We start from the raw sequence: 19,020 nt of genomic DNA, 5'->3' as shown, positions 1-19,020 counted from the left end.
CTGCTTCGGTTTCACTCACCACTGAGTCTGACTTAATGTCCCGCCCACAACACTATCTGACTTTCTTTTACTGGGTATTATTTGTGTTAGAGTTTGTAACATTCCAAAATCTTAATTTTGATTTAAAGATTTTCATTTTCACTGTAAATGCATATCGGAGATTTTTTAGGGGGGGGGTGGGGTTTCATAAAAAATAAAAAAAATCGCTCAAACAGATTAATCGATTATCAAAAAAGTGGCGATTAATGTATTAGTTGACAGCTAATCGATTCATTTTTGCAGCTCTACATGCATGTCTGTGTGTTTGTGTACACATTAAACGGGACCAAACGTCGACCATCTCTGACATAAAGAATGACGTAAACGTTCCTTTAAAACCTTGAAGGGACAGTCTGAAACATAAGCCTCCTTCCACCACCAAAACACTAACCACAAGATTCAAATTCACACTAAACACAAACTTCCTTTTTCTTTTATGCTTGGCATCAGGTTAGTGGAAGTTTTATGGTTTTATGGAGAAAATAAGCCAAAGCCAAAAGTTTAACCAGGAATAGTCTTTGAAATGGTTAGCACTTCACTGAAGTTGGGAAGTCGCGTTCATGTGCCAACGACCCGGGAGCATCAGTGTTCCTATAGTTGGACCTGTTTGTCTCTGTGGCGAATCTAATCCTAAAAACCTAAATCAGGGAGCTTCAACAGGGGGTCCGGGACCCTTAGGGGGTCCTCAGAGTCAATGCAGGTGGGCCTCCAAATTATTGTTAACATGAATCCAAGGGAAGTTTGGGGTCCCCTGCTGGAGCTGCTACCCCCGCGACCCGACCCCGGATAAGCGGATGAAGATGGATGGATGGATGGATGAATCCAACATATTATTAGCAAATATAAATCCCCACTGCTTACTGGCCTATAGTCAAGGTAGTCACTAGGGCCATCCACAGATGTGTGCCACATGTATGTTTAACATTAAAACATGATTTATAAAATCATGCCAACAATTATTAGGCTATTTGAATAGCTTAGGATTCTATGCAAAATGCGTATGTATAAAGGCTTTAGGCATCCCTACAAGTTATTGAAGGCCCAGTTTAATATGAAACTTAAATCTATACAATATAGGTAGTTAGGGGGTCCCTGCTCCATCTCTCTTTCAGTTAAGGGGTCCTTGGCTTAAAAAACATTGAAGACCCCTGCCCTAAACAATAACACGCAGGCAAAGTAACAACATCGGAGCAATTGAAAGCAATTCATTCAAAATATTAGCATCAGCTTTTGCAAAGCCATATTGCCTCCAGCAACAGTTAGGAGTGTGGGACTGACCTGGTCGTCGTATCTGTAGGTTAGGAACTGATCTTCTGTAGCATCCTCCAGGAAGCTGCCCTGAGGGGACAGGGCGAACTCTGGCAGGAACACTGCACTCTGGGGCTGACTCTCTGCACCCTAACAATACACACACGCACACGCACACGCACACACACACACACGCACGCACGCACACACACAGACACACACATACACAGAGTTTCAATCAGTATCCAGGTGATGCAGAGGGAATCATATAAACACACACACACACACACACACACGCACACGCACGCACGCACGCACACAGACACACACACACGCACAGAGTTTCAATCAGTATCCAGGTGATGCAGAGGGAATCATGCCATGGGCCATTAATCTGATCTCAGTCACTACCGGGTTAATTACGTGAGCTACAATCCGGATCACACTGGCTGTGAAATCATCTCCCCAAACAGGCGGCGATCCCCTTCCCTCCTCAGGAGAAAAAAAAGGTGTGCTCCGATATGACCAAACCCTCTGCTGATTCTTCATGAATTCTGCTCCACCTGAATACCCTCTATTAATGTCACTGTGACTTACACAGTCAGGAACTAGTTTGTTGTTTTTTTGGGTTTTTTTTTTGGATGATCAGCATAATCCAAAGGCAGAGAGGGAAAGACTGATTATCAGTCCCTGGATTATTACTATTATTATAGTCCAGGGACGACTGCACTGTGTGCATGTGCTGCACACTGAGACTGGATAGGAATAACTGGCATCTGGCATTTAGAGGGCTCCCCAGAGACGGAGACCGTGTGTGTGTGTGTGTGTGTGTGTGTGTGTGTGTGTGTGTGTGTGTGTGTGTGTGTGTGTGTGTGTGTGTGTGTGTGTCGAGGCCACTTGAATTGTGTGCGAGAGAGATGATCTACCATTAAGATTAGCAGGAGTGGTGTCTCCTGCAGGCTTTTAGAGCCACTTAGAGACAGACACAGCACAAGTGCCACTGCTATGTGTTTCCCTGAGGAGTGTCTGAGGCTGGCTACCTTTATCACTTACTAACCTCTTTACTCTCTCTGTCTCTCTCTCTCTCTCTCTCTCTCTCTCTCTCTCTCACTCTCTCTCAAATATACTTTACTGACTTGCCTATAACTATTTCATTTTGCCATAAAATGTTTCAAATGTAATTTAAATTTGACAGCAGTGATTTGCACATTACATTACACTATACAACTTGGAGAGTTTGTGTTGTAGAGTAGCAACGCTACAAGTATACATACGACACGTATCCAATTCTTTCCACTGTACAAAAGTGAAGCTAAAATATCCCGGATACGGGCACTGCCATCTTGTACTCTAAGAGCCAGTCTGTTAAACCTATAACTGACTTTTTGACCACTTGGGGGCAGCAGAAACAAGCCGCAAAACACAACACTGTCATATGATCTCCTCATAAAGTTAAAACTGTTGCCTATTTACACATCGAGCAAACACAGAGCAATATGAGCATGAATGTAAGTCCAATATTCACCCTCCTTTTAGCTCTGGTTTGGTCTCTACCACCTCCTGAGGGACAAATCTGTCTCTTTAGGTAAATGCTCCACTATGTTCACCAGCCAGTCTCTAACTGTGGCTGTCTGCTGTTGGTGGAAACGAGGATAATAAAAGTGTGACCCCTTTCACACGTAAGCAGTTATGTGATCCATTGTTAATATAAAAATATGTATTACAGCTGGGGAAAAAAACAAAAAAAACAACTACTGAGTTAGAGACATTTGCCAAGGTTAAAGGGAAGTCTATTGACTGTCTCCAGTGGTAGAATGTAACCAAGTTCATTTACTCAAGTACTGTTCTTAAGTAAAAATTGGAGATAGTTATACTTTACTTGAGTCTTTTCTTTTCATGCCACTTTCTACTTCTACTCCACTACATTTCAGAGAGAAATATTGTACATTTTACTCCACTACATTCATCTGACAGCTTTAGTTACTAGTTCCTTTACAAATTAGGACTTTTGCCCACAAAACACATGTAGTTTATAAAATCTGATGTTTTGTTATAGATTAAACTAGCCAACAATATAACGGCCTACAAGTCCAGCTGAAATGATTAGACCATTAAACACACAACTGTTTGGATCCTTTCCAGTTTCTAAAATGGGAGGGTTTTGATTGAGGATCTGCATTGAGTACTTTTATTTTTTGAAGTTCCTTTTCCTGATGATATTTACTTTTACTTAAGTAACATTTTCAATGCAGGACTTTCACTTGTGTTATCTTACTAGAGTATTTTTACAGTGTGGTACTAGTACTTTAGCTTGGCTCTGAATACTTCTTCAACCACTGACTGTCTCCTATGTCAAACTCTGAACCCCCCAACCAAGGGTTTAACTTTGGTTTGAGAAGTTGGGGGGGGGGGCACCTAACAGGGGGACTGGGGGTCTTCCGGCAAAAAAAAACTTTTTGATTTAAATTCCATTTCCTGCATTTCTACATAATTTAGGGACTATGGTGATGCAAAATCCAAGAAATAATTACATTGATCATAATGATGAATTCTTCTAGAAAAATCATACTAAAGTATGTATAAGAAAAAGATGTAAAATAGGGGCTGATTACTGAGACTTATAAATAAAATAATATCAAACAAATGTCAAAGTGTGTGTGTGTTGTGTGGGTTGGGGGGACGACGGACCCAACGCCTGCTTGTTGAATGAATGAACTGATGAACCTTTTACCGCTCACATGCATACATACAAACTCACACTCACACCCGCAGCACTTATCCCTAGCCTAAACAGAGCCCATGTCTGACCCCTCCACAACCCCCCTCCCCCTCCCCCCCGCTCAGCACCACTCCTGAGCACACAGCCATGTGCTCAGCGTTGGACTCCCACAGCCCATATGTCTGAACATGACTAACTAAAATAAACATCTCACAGCTTTCTTCCCTTTCATCGTTGGACACAAACGCAGGTGCACTGCATGAAATTAATAGAATCCAGAACTGACATGGCTTTGTGTAGGTATGAGAACGCATGTTCTATTCGCATCTGTTGTTTTACTTAAGGCAGAGTTGGAAAGTAAGGTAAAGTATCCCAAAGAAAGAATTCAAAAGATGAGTTCAAAACCTGGATTTATCTGCAGAGTACTTGGACTCCCTCCAGATGGTTTAGAATTGGTCTGAAAGATACACCAAGTTGTTGGAAATGTCAGACAGAGGACGGCCAGTTACTTCATGTCCTATGGTCCTCTGATAAAGTCCAGGAATTTTGGACCAGGATACATTATAACCTATGTCGGATTGCAGGGAGCCAGGTTCCATTCAGCCCAGGATGATTTGTTCTGGGAGATGGGTCAATCCTAAACGGGATGGGTAAGCACATAAGAAGCTGGGTCCAGACTAGTTTAATGATAGCCAGACAGATTCTTTTAAGAGGATTGAAGAATGAAGGGGTGCCGTCAATCCAGGAGGGGGCTTGTGAGAGATGGCAAGGGTGGCAGTGTTTGAAAAAATGTCATATAAACTGTTTGCCCGATTGGATGTCTACACTAGAAAATGGGGTGCTGGGGAGAGACGTGTATGATGGGCCTATGATGTTGTCATTTATACATATGTTTATTTGGTTTATGGTTTATTATCTATTTTGTTATTATTTTGTTGTATGGTGGGTGGTGATGACAAGAAGGGGGTGGAGATGTGTTCATGTTGCGAATTGTAGGTTTTGTATGTTGTTTAAAAAATGAATAAAAAATCGTTGTAATTGATGAACATGGATGAAGAAAGGCATCCGAGATAGACAAACATCCCACCTGTACAGCTTATTGTCTGAACAACTGTAGTAATCGTATTTTGGCAAGTGGGTTAGGGTTAGGAAGAAGGAAACATCAAAATAAGCTTATAAAGTTGTCATAGCTAACGTATTAGCAAATATTTGCAAACTTGCACGTCCAGCAGTCACTGAGACATTAGCATTCTTAGTGAGTGACGCTGACGGTGTACAGTACGCTTATCACAGCTTTTTGACTGGAAACAGGTGAGACACTTAGAATATTATCTATTAATTATTATTATTATATTAATATATTATTAATCTGAGCCTGTCAGTGGCGAAATAAGCACTTTTGTGAAAGTAAATACAAGCTGCACAACTGCTCTATTAACTTACATTGTAGCGGGTTTCGCCGCTGCCGACTGCAGCGATCTTGCTTAATACTGGACCAATGTCAAAGATTGTTGTTCCCATCAGTCACTTAGACACAAAAACATAAGAAAATAGGGTCCAGGTTGAAATTTTTTTTTAGATTTACCCTTTAAAGCAACAACAAAGATTCTTTTATACCTTAAAATAATGTTTCCAAAATCGTTTCAGTGGTTCATCAACTGGTAAGAGGGTGAACGGCACCTCTGCATTCGCTTTGCGGCTCTCTATCGGCTACAACCGCACTATGCAAGTTTGCCAGATCGGGTAGCGCGGTGGTTCCCAACCTGGGGTCCGGGCACCCCTCAGGGGGGCGGCAAAGATCACAGGGGGTGTGCAAGTCTTTATTTGGTTTGTAGAGATGCACCGATTACAACTTAATTGGCCGATATTCCGATTTCATTTTTTCTAACCACTTTACAGCACACACAAATATTTATTTTATATCTTTTCTTTAATAGAAAATGTTACATTTTGCATAGAACATACAACATTTTTTGAATAGATAATTGATCGCTATAAAATACAACTATATAAATTACTCCTGGTGTGGGAAATTAACACACATCTAAAGTGCAATGCTATGGAAGAACCATTTCCTTCTTTTCACATCCAATATCCAACTAAACAAATGTGATATATTTAGCAAACTAAACTTATGTATTTATGAAAACAGGGAAAACAGGTAATGGCAATAAAATAATATAAAAATAACAAATAAAAATAAAATAAATATAGCCTTAATGCAGTATAAAGATATTTCTCAAAACACACACACACACAGGCCTGTTTGAACGTCAACAGTAACGTTACCTGAAAACAGCGTGTAGTTCCTTTTTTAGCAAGTTTGCTTTATGTGTCATTGTGCATAAATATGAACACTACCGTTGCTGTCAACAGGCTTGTCTGCTAACGTTAGTTACCGATGGTTACCTCGGAACAATCCAGCAAATAGACGGTAGGCTACCCTAGAGTGCCATTACCTGAAACAGATGATTTAACGTCACCGCTCATTTTACACATAGTTTAACAACAAAACTAAACTCTTTAAAGATTACTATGTTTTTAATGTTGGCTTTAAGCGGTATGCACCCCCACTAACCTGGAAAGCGTTTTAAACAGTAATGTTAATACAGCGTGTCGGAGGAATACAGTATCTCTTTTTTTTTTGTCTCCTACAGCGGCCAGCGGGGCGGCAGAGGGACCACACAGCGTTTGTTAACGTTAGCTTCTTGTCTCATCTGGGGTCTGATAAACTCATCAAAGTCAGTGTACCCAACGCTATTTTCCGATAAACTGTAGCTGTCATATTTCACGGGACCTGCGTGAGTGCGGTTTTCATGTTCCAGTTTTTCAGGGGAGAGAGAGCGGCTGACTGTTCGAGCCGTGTATAATTACGACTTTATGACATGTCATAAACAGCTGATTGAGCGGCAGTGCGCCGCTGCTACATGCATACAGCGAAAACCCTGCATGTGCACATGTGATGTTGCTGTTGCGCGATGTAAATCATGCGGTGCCCGAGTGCATTTGACCGGCATAAAATCGGAATATGTCAGTCTCAGCTTTTCTTAGGCATGAGTAGGGGGGGGGCGCCAAGGAAAAAAGGTTGGGAACCAATGGGGTAGCAGATGTGTAGTTCGAATGAGACAGCAGTAATGGACAATTCCGCTTCCAACCTGTAGGGGGACCGAAGAGGAAAAGTGCTTTGGAGTTGCTTTAAGTTTGAGTACAAGTGGGTAGCTTCCAAATTTTCGGTCTTTTTAGTTTCTCTGGCGGGACTGCCGTTTACCTTTTGGCATAAATCCAGCATAAGTTATTTGTCGCTGCCGTCCCATAAGTTTTGGTGTAGTAGACAACACATCTCCGACCACCTACAAATGATTTCTGCTACACAGCCAGAGCAGTATGAGTGGGCTAGCACTGAAAATACAGTCTATGTCTGAAAGGGGCATGATTGCTTTTCCAATAGAGGACTATGTCCATATAGGCCACATGCACACACACACACACACACACACACACACACACACACACACACACACACACACACACACACACACACACACAGTGACGGAAAGTCCGGTTGTCTTGCTGTGAAGTTACTGAGTCGTAGCTGTGCAGTACGGCGTGCAGCAGTTCCTCTAATAGAGTTTACACACCAGTGGAAGGACAGTGTCAGCACACCCTGCAGTGGCTGGTTCACACTGGATCACTGGCTTACTTCAGGGGAGCCAATACTGGGATAATAATACAGGGAGGGCAACCCCCAGCCCAAGGGACAGCATACTGTACTGAAGGAGGCAGCTATTACAAACTGCAGTATGGGAGGGTTACTTGTAAAAGCCCTTAGTGAAACCCCTGTGCAGCCGGTCAGTCAAGAAAGATGGAAGACGCTTTGTTCAGCTCCAGTGGCTGACTACAAATACTAAAGCAGGGGTTCCAAAACATTTTCAAGGTCAGGTCCAATATATATACAGCAGAGCATCGATACGAGGGCTGCTGATGATTCAGTCCATCCTCGCTCGAAATCCCCTCGCAAACCCTTCTTCTGCATTAAAGGTGCAGTAGGTAAGACTTATAAAACTAACTTTCTGTCATATTTGCTGAAACTGACCCCATGTTCGAGTAGAACTACATGAAGCAGGTCATTTAAAATAAATCCAGCTCCTCTGGCTCCACCTACAGCCTGTAGTGCGATTTGCAAAAATCCACAGCTCCCTGTTCAGATGCACCAATCAGGGCCTTGGGGGGGGGTGTCTAACTGTGTGTCAGTCACTGCTCATGCACACGCATCCATTCTCCCTTGTTGGGGGGAGGGGCTTAGGAGACTTTAGCGGAAAGGGGGGAGGGACTGAGAAGTTGTCGACGTTCAAATTTTTTGGCTAAGTCCTGGATCTTCGCAATCCTACCTACGGCACCTTTAAGTGACCTTGATCTTTGATCGTATAAAATGTAGCTTTGTGGGTGCCTGGGTAGCTCACCTGGTAAAGCGCGTGCGCCCATGTACGACCTGCGGCCCTTTGCTGAGTGTCGTTGCCCCTCTCTCCCCCATCATTTCTAAGCTGTCCTATCCAATAAAGGCCTAAAATGCCCAAAAAAATCATCTTTAAAAATGTTTTTGCGTAGTGTTGATTGAGAACTTACTGTTATTCCGATTGCAATATCTATTTTAAACAAGGCCAAATAGACCGTCGACACTTTTTAATGGCGTTTGCACACCTACTCTTGTTTGTTTCTTTCTTTTTCCATGGAATTGTCGTACTTGTTTGTTTTTAATGTAATTTTATGCGAGTCTTTCATGGGTATATGTTGTTTTGTTTTTTTATGTTGTCTGTGAGCCCCTAACCATAGACAGTTTTCTATCACTTTGAAATGAAACCGTATAAGGTTCAATTCCAGTGAAAATCCTTTTGAATCTTGATTTGGATTTTAAATCAGGTTTATTTAAGGTGCATTCACAGCCTAAACATAGCTCAGATTGGGCTTGGAGAGTTAACAAAAAGATGCCTTGTTGCATTGTGGGAAATGTAGGATCCAGTGTTTTTGAAGCTCCATAAATTGCAGACTATAACTCCCCTAACTTTATGAAAGTGCAAAACCTCTTTAAATGCATCACGTATACTATATGCACCTACTCGCTTTAACCTTTAGAGAATTGATTTCTGCTTTTCTTTCCTGTAAATGAACCTGATGGATTTTCTTTCCATCAACACATTAAACAGTCACACAGATTATTTTGTCCTTTATCTAATGCAGCGCACAAGGCTGACTACTGTAAGATAATCTTTTCTTATTATAGAGGCTGAAAGACTGGGATGAAAGGCTTTGATCTCATCATGTCTAAATATACAGGATCTATTTGAACTCTGTACAGTCCACCATTGGAGTTTACAGCCTGTCTATACAGTCTTATCTATAATTATTTCACGGGTTTATTTTGTGAAGAAGTTTTATACTTACAGAAAGAGATGAACACAGCAGTGGAATTATATTTTCAACCACCTACTATGTTTTTATGCCTATATTAACTGTTAGTGAATCCAGTGCTGAGACCTACAATCCTCTTCCTTTGAGTAAAGAATCTGGCAAAATGGATACTGTATCAGTTTTAATACTTTAATCAAGTAGTAGGCAGTAGAAGTGTAACATACAGTAAATATCTTTGTTCAGGCCTGCTGCTTCACTTGGAGAAGTGTGTGTCTGTATCTGTGAACAGTTTTCTGTCTGCTTATGTTGAGGAAATGAAGTAAAAAAGTCATTGTTAATGAGGGCTGTTTATATCCATGAATGGGCTTTTGTTAACGGGTTATGATCTTCGTGTGTAAGCCAAATTCTGGAGTGACACAGCCAGGAATGGTAAGTCCATACTATGCAGAGTGGCTTTTTAGTTACACAAGCAGGAGGAAGAGCTGTTCTCATGGCTACAGGTTGACTTTAACTTCAGTCAGAAAAGCAGACAATTGTGGTAAAAAATAATCCAGTAAAAAAAGCAATCATCAAAACATAATGTATCTAAAAGAAACCCAACTACTTATTGATGGAAAAAAAATGCCATGACCATTACAGTCCACAATACAGTTGAATAGAACATAATGATGCTTAGGCTAATAGCAAGTACAGTCACACACCCAACAATTTCTCCCAGCTGAACTATAAAACACGCCAATCTCAATGCCTTTAAATAATGCCCCATATTAGTACCATTATAAAACAGTGTAAAAATGATTGATATGGCTGTTTCCTGATATGTCACTGCTAAGATGACCTTGCATGTAGAGATGGTCCGATACCTGAACTTGCGTATCGGCCGATACGGAGTACCGATCCAATACCAGTGTGTCATATATTTTATTATGTTTTAACAACTGTATACTACTATCTCTGTATGGATGTGATATTATTTCTATCTTTGTTATCGGTCTGGCTCAAGTTAAACTCTTTGTGAAACATGAACAATGAATGCCACACAATTTTCTTTTATTCTGCAGTTTGACAGTCAGTTATAACGGAAAAAGAACATAAATAAACTACTTTAACGTAGATTTTCTTTAGGGCTTTATTACGTGGTATCGGATCGGTGCATAAACTCCAGTACTTCCCGATACCGATACCAGCGTTTTAGGCAGTATCGGAGCCGATACCGACATCTCTACTTGCATGGCAGCTGGATTCTCGCAGTATCACAAGATCACACGAGAATCGCGGAGATCACATATCACATGAAAGGCCATCTTGTCAGGCTTCAAGTAGTCTCGCACTATCTCCACCATGCTAAGCAGTAAGGTCTGGCTACACCAAAGATACATTCTAGGATAGGAGAAGAAAAAAAAAACGCTCTGGGTCAGGCATTAGCGTAGAAATGTACTTCTGTCCTAGTCTATATCAACATTTCATTTCCGTTCAGGTGCCCCTGGAAATTCTGCCGGATGTCCCTCATTTCGAAACTCCGGTTGATTCATGAGGTCAATGGTTAACTGCTCCTCAGATCTCTGCAGGGTAAATCCAGACAGCTAGCTAGACCCCTAGAGCCAGACCCTCCTCCACAGCACTGTGCATGCGAGACTACAGCCGATCCAGACTAGGCTTCAAGTAATGCGTTTGTGTCTGAACTACCAGCCAACCAGTCCAATTAGCGTCCGGTAAAGAGCTACTGGCAGCTTTTTTTTTTTTTTTCTCAAAGCGCCTGCCCTTTTCCATACAGTTTCCAATGCTGGTTTCTCAGATGGCTTTGTCTTAACAAACCATCTGGCTGAGGTTAACAAAAAGTACTTGGTTAAGGTCAGAGAAGGATCATCGTCTGGATTAAAAAAAGTAGTTAAGGTTAGGGAACCTTTGTCGCCATAACTGCAAGAACTACTAGTTTAGGGGACAGGAAATATCACGGTCATGGAAACCAAAGCTGATTGTTGGTAGGAAGCAGGAAACAAACAGCAGTCTTCGCTGTTAAACTTGCACGCACCTCTCTATCACGTTTCGAGGAACTGCACCACACAACACACCGCTCTGTTCTTGAGAGACACCAGTCATGTTAGGAATTTAAACCAATGACGCTGTTGTTTTACTTGGGAGGACAGTCTCCTGCCACCAAACCACAAACAGAAAATCTTATCACGTTGTTGAAATTGCAATTTCAAGACCATGCAAAACCCTATGTGGAAACCTTTTACTGTAAAGGGGGGTAGCCCAGATTAGTTGATGTGGTAAAGACTGAATGAGTTAATCCTTTACACCGCCAAAAAGTCTTGGATAACCATGGATAACTTACTCTTAGAATTTTCAGATTTTGAGTTAACTGAGTTATATTTGACCGGAATTGGCCGGTTTTCACTTGCTCGGCCATGACCGGCGACCGGCAGGTCAGTCTGACATATGCCGATTTCATGCCGGTCAATGCTACAATTAACTGACAACATAAGTTATACGAGTTACAGTTCTCAAGGACGCACACGCGCACGCACGCACACAGACGCGACAGCGCAATCTCTTTTTCCTTTCTCTCAACTTTTCCGCCGTGTGTCGCGCGTACCCGCTCGCAGCGTGTCCGCGCTATTCGTGCACATGTAGGGAACCTCGTGAATTAACCTGCAACATGTCAGCTGTTTGGAAATTCTTCAGCGCGTGTGCAGAAGATAACAAGTTTGCAATATGCAACACCTGCAAGGAAAAAGTAGGGCGTGGAGGGACGACACCAAAAAACAAAATAAAATTTTTTTTAGTTGGATATTGGATGTGAAAAGAAGAAAATGGTTCTAACATTGCACTTTAGATGTGTTTGAATTTCCCACATCAGGAGTAATTTATATAGTTCTATTTTATAGTGATCCATTATCTGTTCAAAAAATGTTCTATGTTCTGTGCAAAATGTTCTATTAAAGAAAAGATATAAAATAAATATTTGTGTGCTAGAAAGTTGTAATGGGTGCATCTCTAGTCTACACCCTCTTGGCAATTTAAATGTAACATCACAGAGCTTGCCTCTTCAGATAATTAAGAGACACTTTATAGATAGATAGATATAGATAAACCCTAGAGAGAGACCATAAATAGAACTCAGGGGAGAGGCGGTGCAGACGAAATGTAGGATATATCGAGGCCAAGTTGGCCCTCAATAGCTCACTGTGATTCACTTTAAGCTATAACCAAACCCTCCGGAACATCTTATCACACCGACACTGCAGGTCACAAGAATGCTGAGTGGTTAAACTGAATACAGAGCAGTTTAGTGCAGCTCTAAGTCACAACAAAGAGGTCACAGCTAACAGTCACAGCGAAGAGGCCCATAGGAGCAACACGTTCACCTGCTCTGCGTCCACCAAGACGCCATGATGACGTATTGTCTTTTTAACTTGTGGAAATATTAATGTTATTTCATGACTATAATTATCATATAATATATAAATAATTGTGATATAAAGCAATTGTAAAAAAAAAAAAATGTTATGTTTCCTGTAACCATCGCAGTCCTGATTGATCAATGTTATGAGAGGCTTTCCATTGACAGCATGCTATAACGAGATGTGCGGTCCAAAGGGGAGCATGCAGGGTTAACACTAGGGATAAAAAAAATATTTTTAGTTTGGTTCCGGTTTCCGACCGACCCTGTCAATTTATGTGCGACGCAAATTAATTTTATGAGCTTGGGGAAGAAATAATACAAATTAAATAAATACACAAATAAAACGTTTGAGGCGAACTATAATTAGTCATCAGTTATGCATGAATACCTGCAGCAGTGTTTAACACTGAAAACACACAGCTCAGTTCAGCGTTTACTTGCAGCTCTGCTACAGTAGCAGACAACCGTTCGTTACCTGCCGGTCACATCGTCTCTAAACAGTCCGCTCACAGTGAAGTCCGGCACGGATCAACAGATGTTAGAGCCCGGCGGCTGCTGCTCGCTCTGTTTGTTATAAGACGCACACCGAGCAGATTAATGCGCTCACAGATCCAATCTTTGCAGATGTTACCGCTCGGTGTTTGGCTAGCTAATAAGCCGTTAGCTTGAGCTCTGTCCTCCGCTCAGTTTAACCGCTAACCCCCCCCGGTACCGGTTTGAGGGTTAAGACTTGGTTGTAGGATTAGGGTTAGAATTAGGTTATGGTTAGGGTGAGGGTTAAGGCTAGGCATTTAGTTGTGATGGTTAAAGTTAGGGTAAGGGGCATTATGTCAATGATGGGTCCCCACAAAAAATAAAAATAAAAAATTAAATAAATTCCCTACCGACCCATGACCTCAACTGACAACTAACCGGAACCAAACACATTTTTTTTATATGCCCTGTGTCACCCATCGCATGTAGAGGCCTAAAGTACGGCTGGGCAATAAATCGATATTATACGATATCAATGTAAGAGACTACATATTGTCTTAGATTTGGGATACTGTAATATTGTACTATGTCTTTTCCTGGTTAATTACTCCCCTGACATGTCTGTCATTTGGCTCGGTCTTAAATCACTTTTTCTTTTTATCCCTCTTTCACGAAGATATGGGATGGCGGGCGGCTACGGCCGCCGCCTTTCATGGCCACCCTAGTCTGGACCACTGCCCGACCAGAGACCTCCGCGCCCCCCTCGGCTTCGTCCGAGGGCTGACGGTGATACTGTGTGGGTGCTGCTGCGGCGGGGACAGGGGGTGCGGCAGCCTCACCAGATAAGTCAGTAAATTCGAGTCAAATCACAGGCTTCGCTGATCCCCTGCGAATGCGCCACATGAAACTCAGATGTGGAGGGTAATAAATCACACAATATTATCACACGATAATATCCAGATTATTGATGATTATTCATCACAAATCTTATTGTGTTACTATTTTGTAAAAGCACCAATAGTCAACCCTACAATATCGCCGCAATATTGACATTGATGTATTTGCTCAGAAATATTGTGATATTGGATGTTCTCCATATGGCCCAGCTCTAGTCTGAGAAGGTTAGTTCATTATGAGCTCCTCACAGACAACAAACACACCTCAGGGGAGCTAGCGGGCAGCAGCACAGGGGAGAAAGTTCCAGAAAAATAGCAAGCTGGTGAAGGAGAGAGAGTGGGGGGGAATAAATAGTAAAATGAGAGGATGTGGAAGAGGAGAGATTCCAGGCAGCTGATTGGCAGAGCCCAAAAGCAGAGGAGAAACAGAGCTGACGGCTTGGAGTGAATGGCCACACTGTCCGTGTGTATGAATGAGCTTTTCAGCCGCCTCTCTATCTGCACATACACACACATACACACACACACACACATACACACATATGAAGCATGTATGCAGTAACTGGGGGGGTGCCGAGTTGACTGGTGACGGCCTGGCTCACTGCAGTTTGTGCGGTGTGTGGAGACCAACAGTGATCTTTTCACTCCTCACCTTTAGCTGAAATACCAGAGCTGACATTGAACCTGAGCTGGATGTGGATCTGTGTGTGTGTGTGTGTGTGTGTGTGTGTGTGTGTGTGTGTGTGTGTGTGTGTGTGTGTGTGTGTGTGTGTGTGTGTGTGTGCGTGTGTGTGTATGCGTGTGCGTGTGTGACTGTGTGAACAAGAGATAAACAGAGAGTGAGAGTAGTCTTCTATCCAAAAGGAACAAAGTTGCAGAGCTGGAGAGCTACGAACTTGGCTTTAGAAATTGGAAGAGAGTAATTTGAACGAAACTGCAGTACCAAAGTGCCAAAACATTCACAGTAAGTGAAAGTCAAGTGATGCAAGAAGATAATTTTTGTATGTATATTCATAGCTATAGGAAACACTACTTTATTTAGCTGTTAAAAGTGTTCTAGCTTACAGTATTAGGCCTATACATCGTATTTTTCTGATATCAACTTTAATATATTTTTGTTGTGTATGTATTGTTATTTAGGTTTTGACACAATACTCACGACGTTTGCTGTTTACAATGTACTGCTATATTTGCCGTTATGTTTTTGACAAGTTCACTTTTAAACCTTAAAGGTCCTACACACCCATGATAAACTCACGCAGGTGTTTGGACTTATTTTGTGGCTGATAAGACCTATTCCAACTGTGTAATAAACATCTCCCCCAGGGTGGAACAAATTTGGAATCACATTTACGTATAATTGTTATTGCTACATTAACATTGGTACAAATTCACAGTGTAGCTCCTCCTACCCTTAACCTGAGTAGAGGTCAGCCAAAGTAAGTGCAAACACATGTGTAGGTGTACAGGGCCTTTAAGTCTTTAAGCCTTGGATATGGGTAAGACACATCATTACAACGGCGCCAACTCGATTCCAGCAAGGCACCTTTCTGTCTCGGGCACAATGCCCAAAAACTCTTTTAAAAAGTCTTTAATAATCTAATTTAAGGGATCCGTTTCAAAAAATTGTGGCTAATCAAAGTATTTCACATTGATGCAAACATCCTGTAGAAATCCAACATTGGCGACAATGGTCTAATCAAACCAGAGAAGGGACTAGTGCAGTGCCCGTTCAAAACGTGGCTGTTCAGAACCAGGTCGATAGCTTGGCCTGTGATATTGCTGCTTGCAGCTTTCTGGAGAACCGCTAATCCAAACAACTTCACACTCACACTGCGCTTCCTTGGGACCTGAGCAACACACCTGCCATTAAATAGTTGCGTCTTCTAGCAATGCTAAAATATGCGTGTTATTTGCTAACAGCTAGCTATTTGGGACCAGGCTCTTTCTGGGAACAAAAGCGTTCATTCAGAAAGTTACATACCTGATGAATTAAATGTTTGAGTTTGCTACGATGTAACATCTCCGGTCTCTTCTTCATCTGTTCTTGAATGTACTGTAGCGAGCGATGGAGAGTGAGCTGTACACACCATGCTGTTCAGCCGAGTAACAGTTACCCTAATAGGGGTCCCCTCTTAATACACCACACAGTAGGGGTGGGACAAAATATTGATACGGCAATATATCATTGTCCTTTGTGCGATATGAGAACCGTAACGCTGACACCAAATATCAATCGTTTTTAATGAATACCCTGATATTCTTACCCTAACCTTAACCAATCTCACTCCTCATAGCTAAACCTTACCAACCGACCAACCAATCAGAGGTTGGTCGCACATCCCTCCGGACCATCAATTTTAGGGGTTCAAGATATATCGACTCAATATCGTTATCGCAATATCACGTTGCGCAATATTATATCTAGGGGTGCAAGATATATATATCGACTCAATATCGTTACCGTAATATTATATCCAAAGTGTCGGAATGAGTATGAAAGATTTTGTTTATTTTGTGGAGCGCTGCGTCCCGTCCATTGGCTGTGTGGCTTAGTTGTGTTCGATTTAGAGCCCGCTTGTAAAATGAACCTGAACCTGAAATGGATTTGCCACGACATGCGATAATGCCAATAGACAATTTTTGTCTTCTTTTGAGGCATTTCTCCAGCAATGTATTTTTAGTTGCAAAACAAAGTGAGGGCTATGGGAGGCCAAATCCAGGAGAAGAAAAAGTTTGAGAAAGAGAAAACCAGCCGGGGTCAATGAAAAACCAAGCTCTAAAGCTCTCAAGCTATAATGATCCTGTTTCATTGGCCAGTTACTGTGTCACACGTCATGTCATGTCGCGCACTGATCCACTACGGGGTCCATGACAAACCCTGGTGGAGCATACCACGTGTGTGCATATTTCAACAGAGTGACAGTGTCCACTGACGGTTGAAATAAGCCTTGTGTTGTAAGAAAACTTGTTTAATTTGTTAAGAATCGATTTTGATGCATTTTCCCATAACATTTGTAATTTTACATATGTTTAAAAATATCTAAATTAATATCGAGATCGCAATATTCATAATCGATATCGCAATATCACATTTTGTGTCAATATCATGCAACCCTAATCAATTTTAGCATCAACCCTCAGCAATACACCCGCCAAGTGTGAAGTCGATCGGATGAAAGGTTGTTGAGAAAATCGAAGGACAGACATACAGACAGACAGAGACTCCTTCTATTTTACTATTGGTACTATTACTATACCGTATAAACGGTATGGCAAGATCTCTGAGAGTAGACAAATGTACATAGACCCAATCACAAAGTTTGTTTACAAGAAGTCCCGGGGTAGAAAACTCCTGCATCCATACATACAATGTAACGGCGCTGAGCAAACGGGAACAAGGAACAACTGGATATACTCTCATCTCCTTCATCTAAAATGCATGTTTGATGCTTTCATATGTCAACACTTTGACTAACATTAGCTTGGAGAGCTAATTCAGCTGTTGGGCCTCAGACTGAAGAAAATGACACCACCCAAACTTGCAGTCAGTCCGACCGGCGGTGACATGTTGCTGTTCCTAACGCTAGATTTGGTTTATCAAAGACGCTAGCAAAGCAACACAGGACAGAAAATTAGCACAGCGGAGACGACAGATAGGCCGGACCTCCGTGTTTAACTAGATGTCTTTAAATGTTACAGTGACAGCTAAAAATGTTAACAGAAATATAAAATAAAGTTTGCAGATTTCACATATGTCCGCAATTGAAATCAACTGTCATTTGTCCACCTGGAAGTGATTTTTGTGTTAGCGCGACGTCACTGTGATTCAGTCTATCGACTCATGGTACAATATATACGGTTCGATGTCATATCACCCACCTATTATATCAACTCTGCAGGACCACATGTCAGGCAAGTGTGAGTGATTTTCATCTTGTTGAAGTCCTGCCCCCAAGAAAGAAAGAAAGGAAGACTGGCCAAGCTCTGCCTCTACCACATGTATTTCATTAAACCTTATTTTGCTGCTCTCCAGAGCCTTACACTCTTACTTAAACACATTTATGCATCCCACTGATTTAAACCTTTATCTGTAACACTGTAATTACAAGCAGCTGCTTACTAGTTGCTCCTTTAGGAGGTATAAATCCGAGGCAGCGGAGCAGAGAGCGGTCAGGAGACATTACAGGTTAACGAGTTAATGGCAAAGGTAAAGAACAAAATGAAACGTAATAAAGCACATGAAACAACTTTTGTTCCCGGCCAGGAAAAAAGGAGAGGACAGGGGGAAGAAGCAGGTGATGAGTAGGGCTCAAATAATAATAAACTCCAGAACTCCAATCCGAAAGATGTGAAAAGACGACCATATTCCAGCCATAATGAATCCACAACTGAATAATAGACACAAATCAAGCTGGGAATAAATAATGACAACGCTGATAACAGCGGCGGGTTGAGCCTACTCAGCAGGCCATACGGTCAAAATGATATTATTCCAGATATAGATCCTAATCGTTACTCATCTGGGTTTGGGTTTCCTTTGAACAGAGCTGCCTCTGAGTGTGGAGGACCAAGGGGTAGGATAATTGACACTGAAAGCCTGTTCCTGGCTTTGGTGCTACTGCTGGCGAGAATCTAATGGACAAAATTTGTCATAGTTCACTGAAAAATCAACCAAAGCCCAGGCTCGAGCGTCTGACACATGTTTTTCTTTCACACCAGAGGGGAATGAAAAGATTCCCAATAACAACATAACAAAATACATTATGGGCTCATGAGCCTCGCTCAAAGTCGTCCAAGAGGCCCCGCTCATGCAGTGCCCTGATCCT

The 19,020-nt window shown here is 41.8% G+C and overlaps 1 protein-coding gene across 1 annotated transcript in view; it reads right to left on the bottom strand.

The window, feature by feature from the left end:
• The window catches only part of adamtsl3 (ADAMTS-like 3), a 243,556-nt gene that overhangs the window by 203,759 nt on the left and 20,777 nt on the right, over window positions 1-19,020 (bottom strand). The window contains exon 3 of the mRNA XM_078256216.1: window positions 1,318-1,437. Within this exon, the coding sequence (XP_078112342.1) occupies window positions 1,318-1,437 (120 nt within the window). The remainder of the gene's footprint in view (window positions 1-1,317; window positions 1,438-19,020) is intronic.

This window comes from Sander vitreus, chromosome 1 (genome assembly GCF_031162955.1).
Source record: "Sander vitreus isolate 19-12246 chromosome 1, sanVit1, whole genome shotgun sequence".
Taxonomy (NCBI): Eukaryota; Metazoa; Chordata; class Actinopteri; order Perciformes; family Percidae; genus Sander; species Sander vitreus.
The sequence above is the reverse complement of the archived record's forward strand: the minus strand, read 5'-3'. Positions and strand labels throughout refer to the sequence as shown.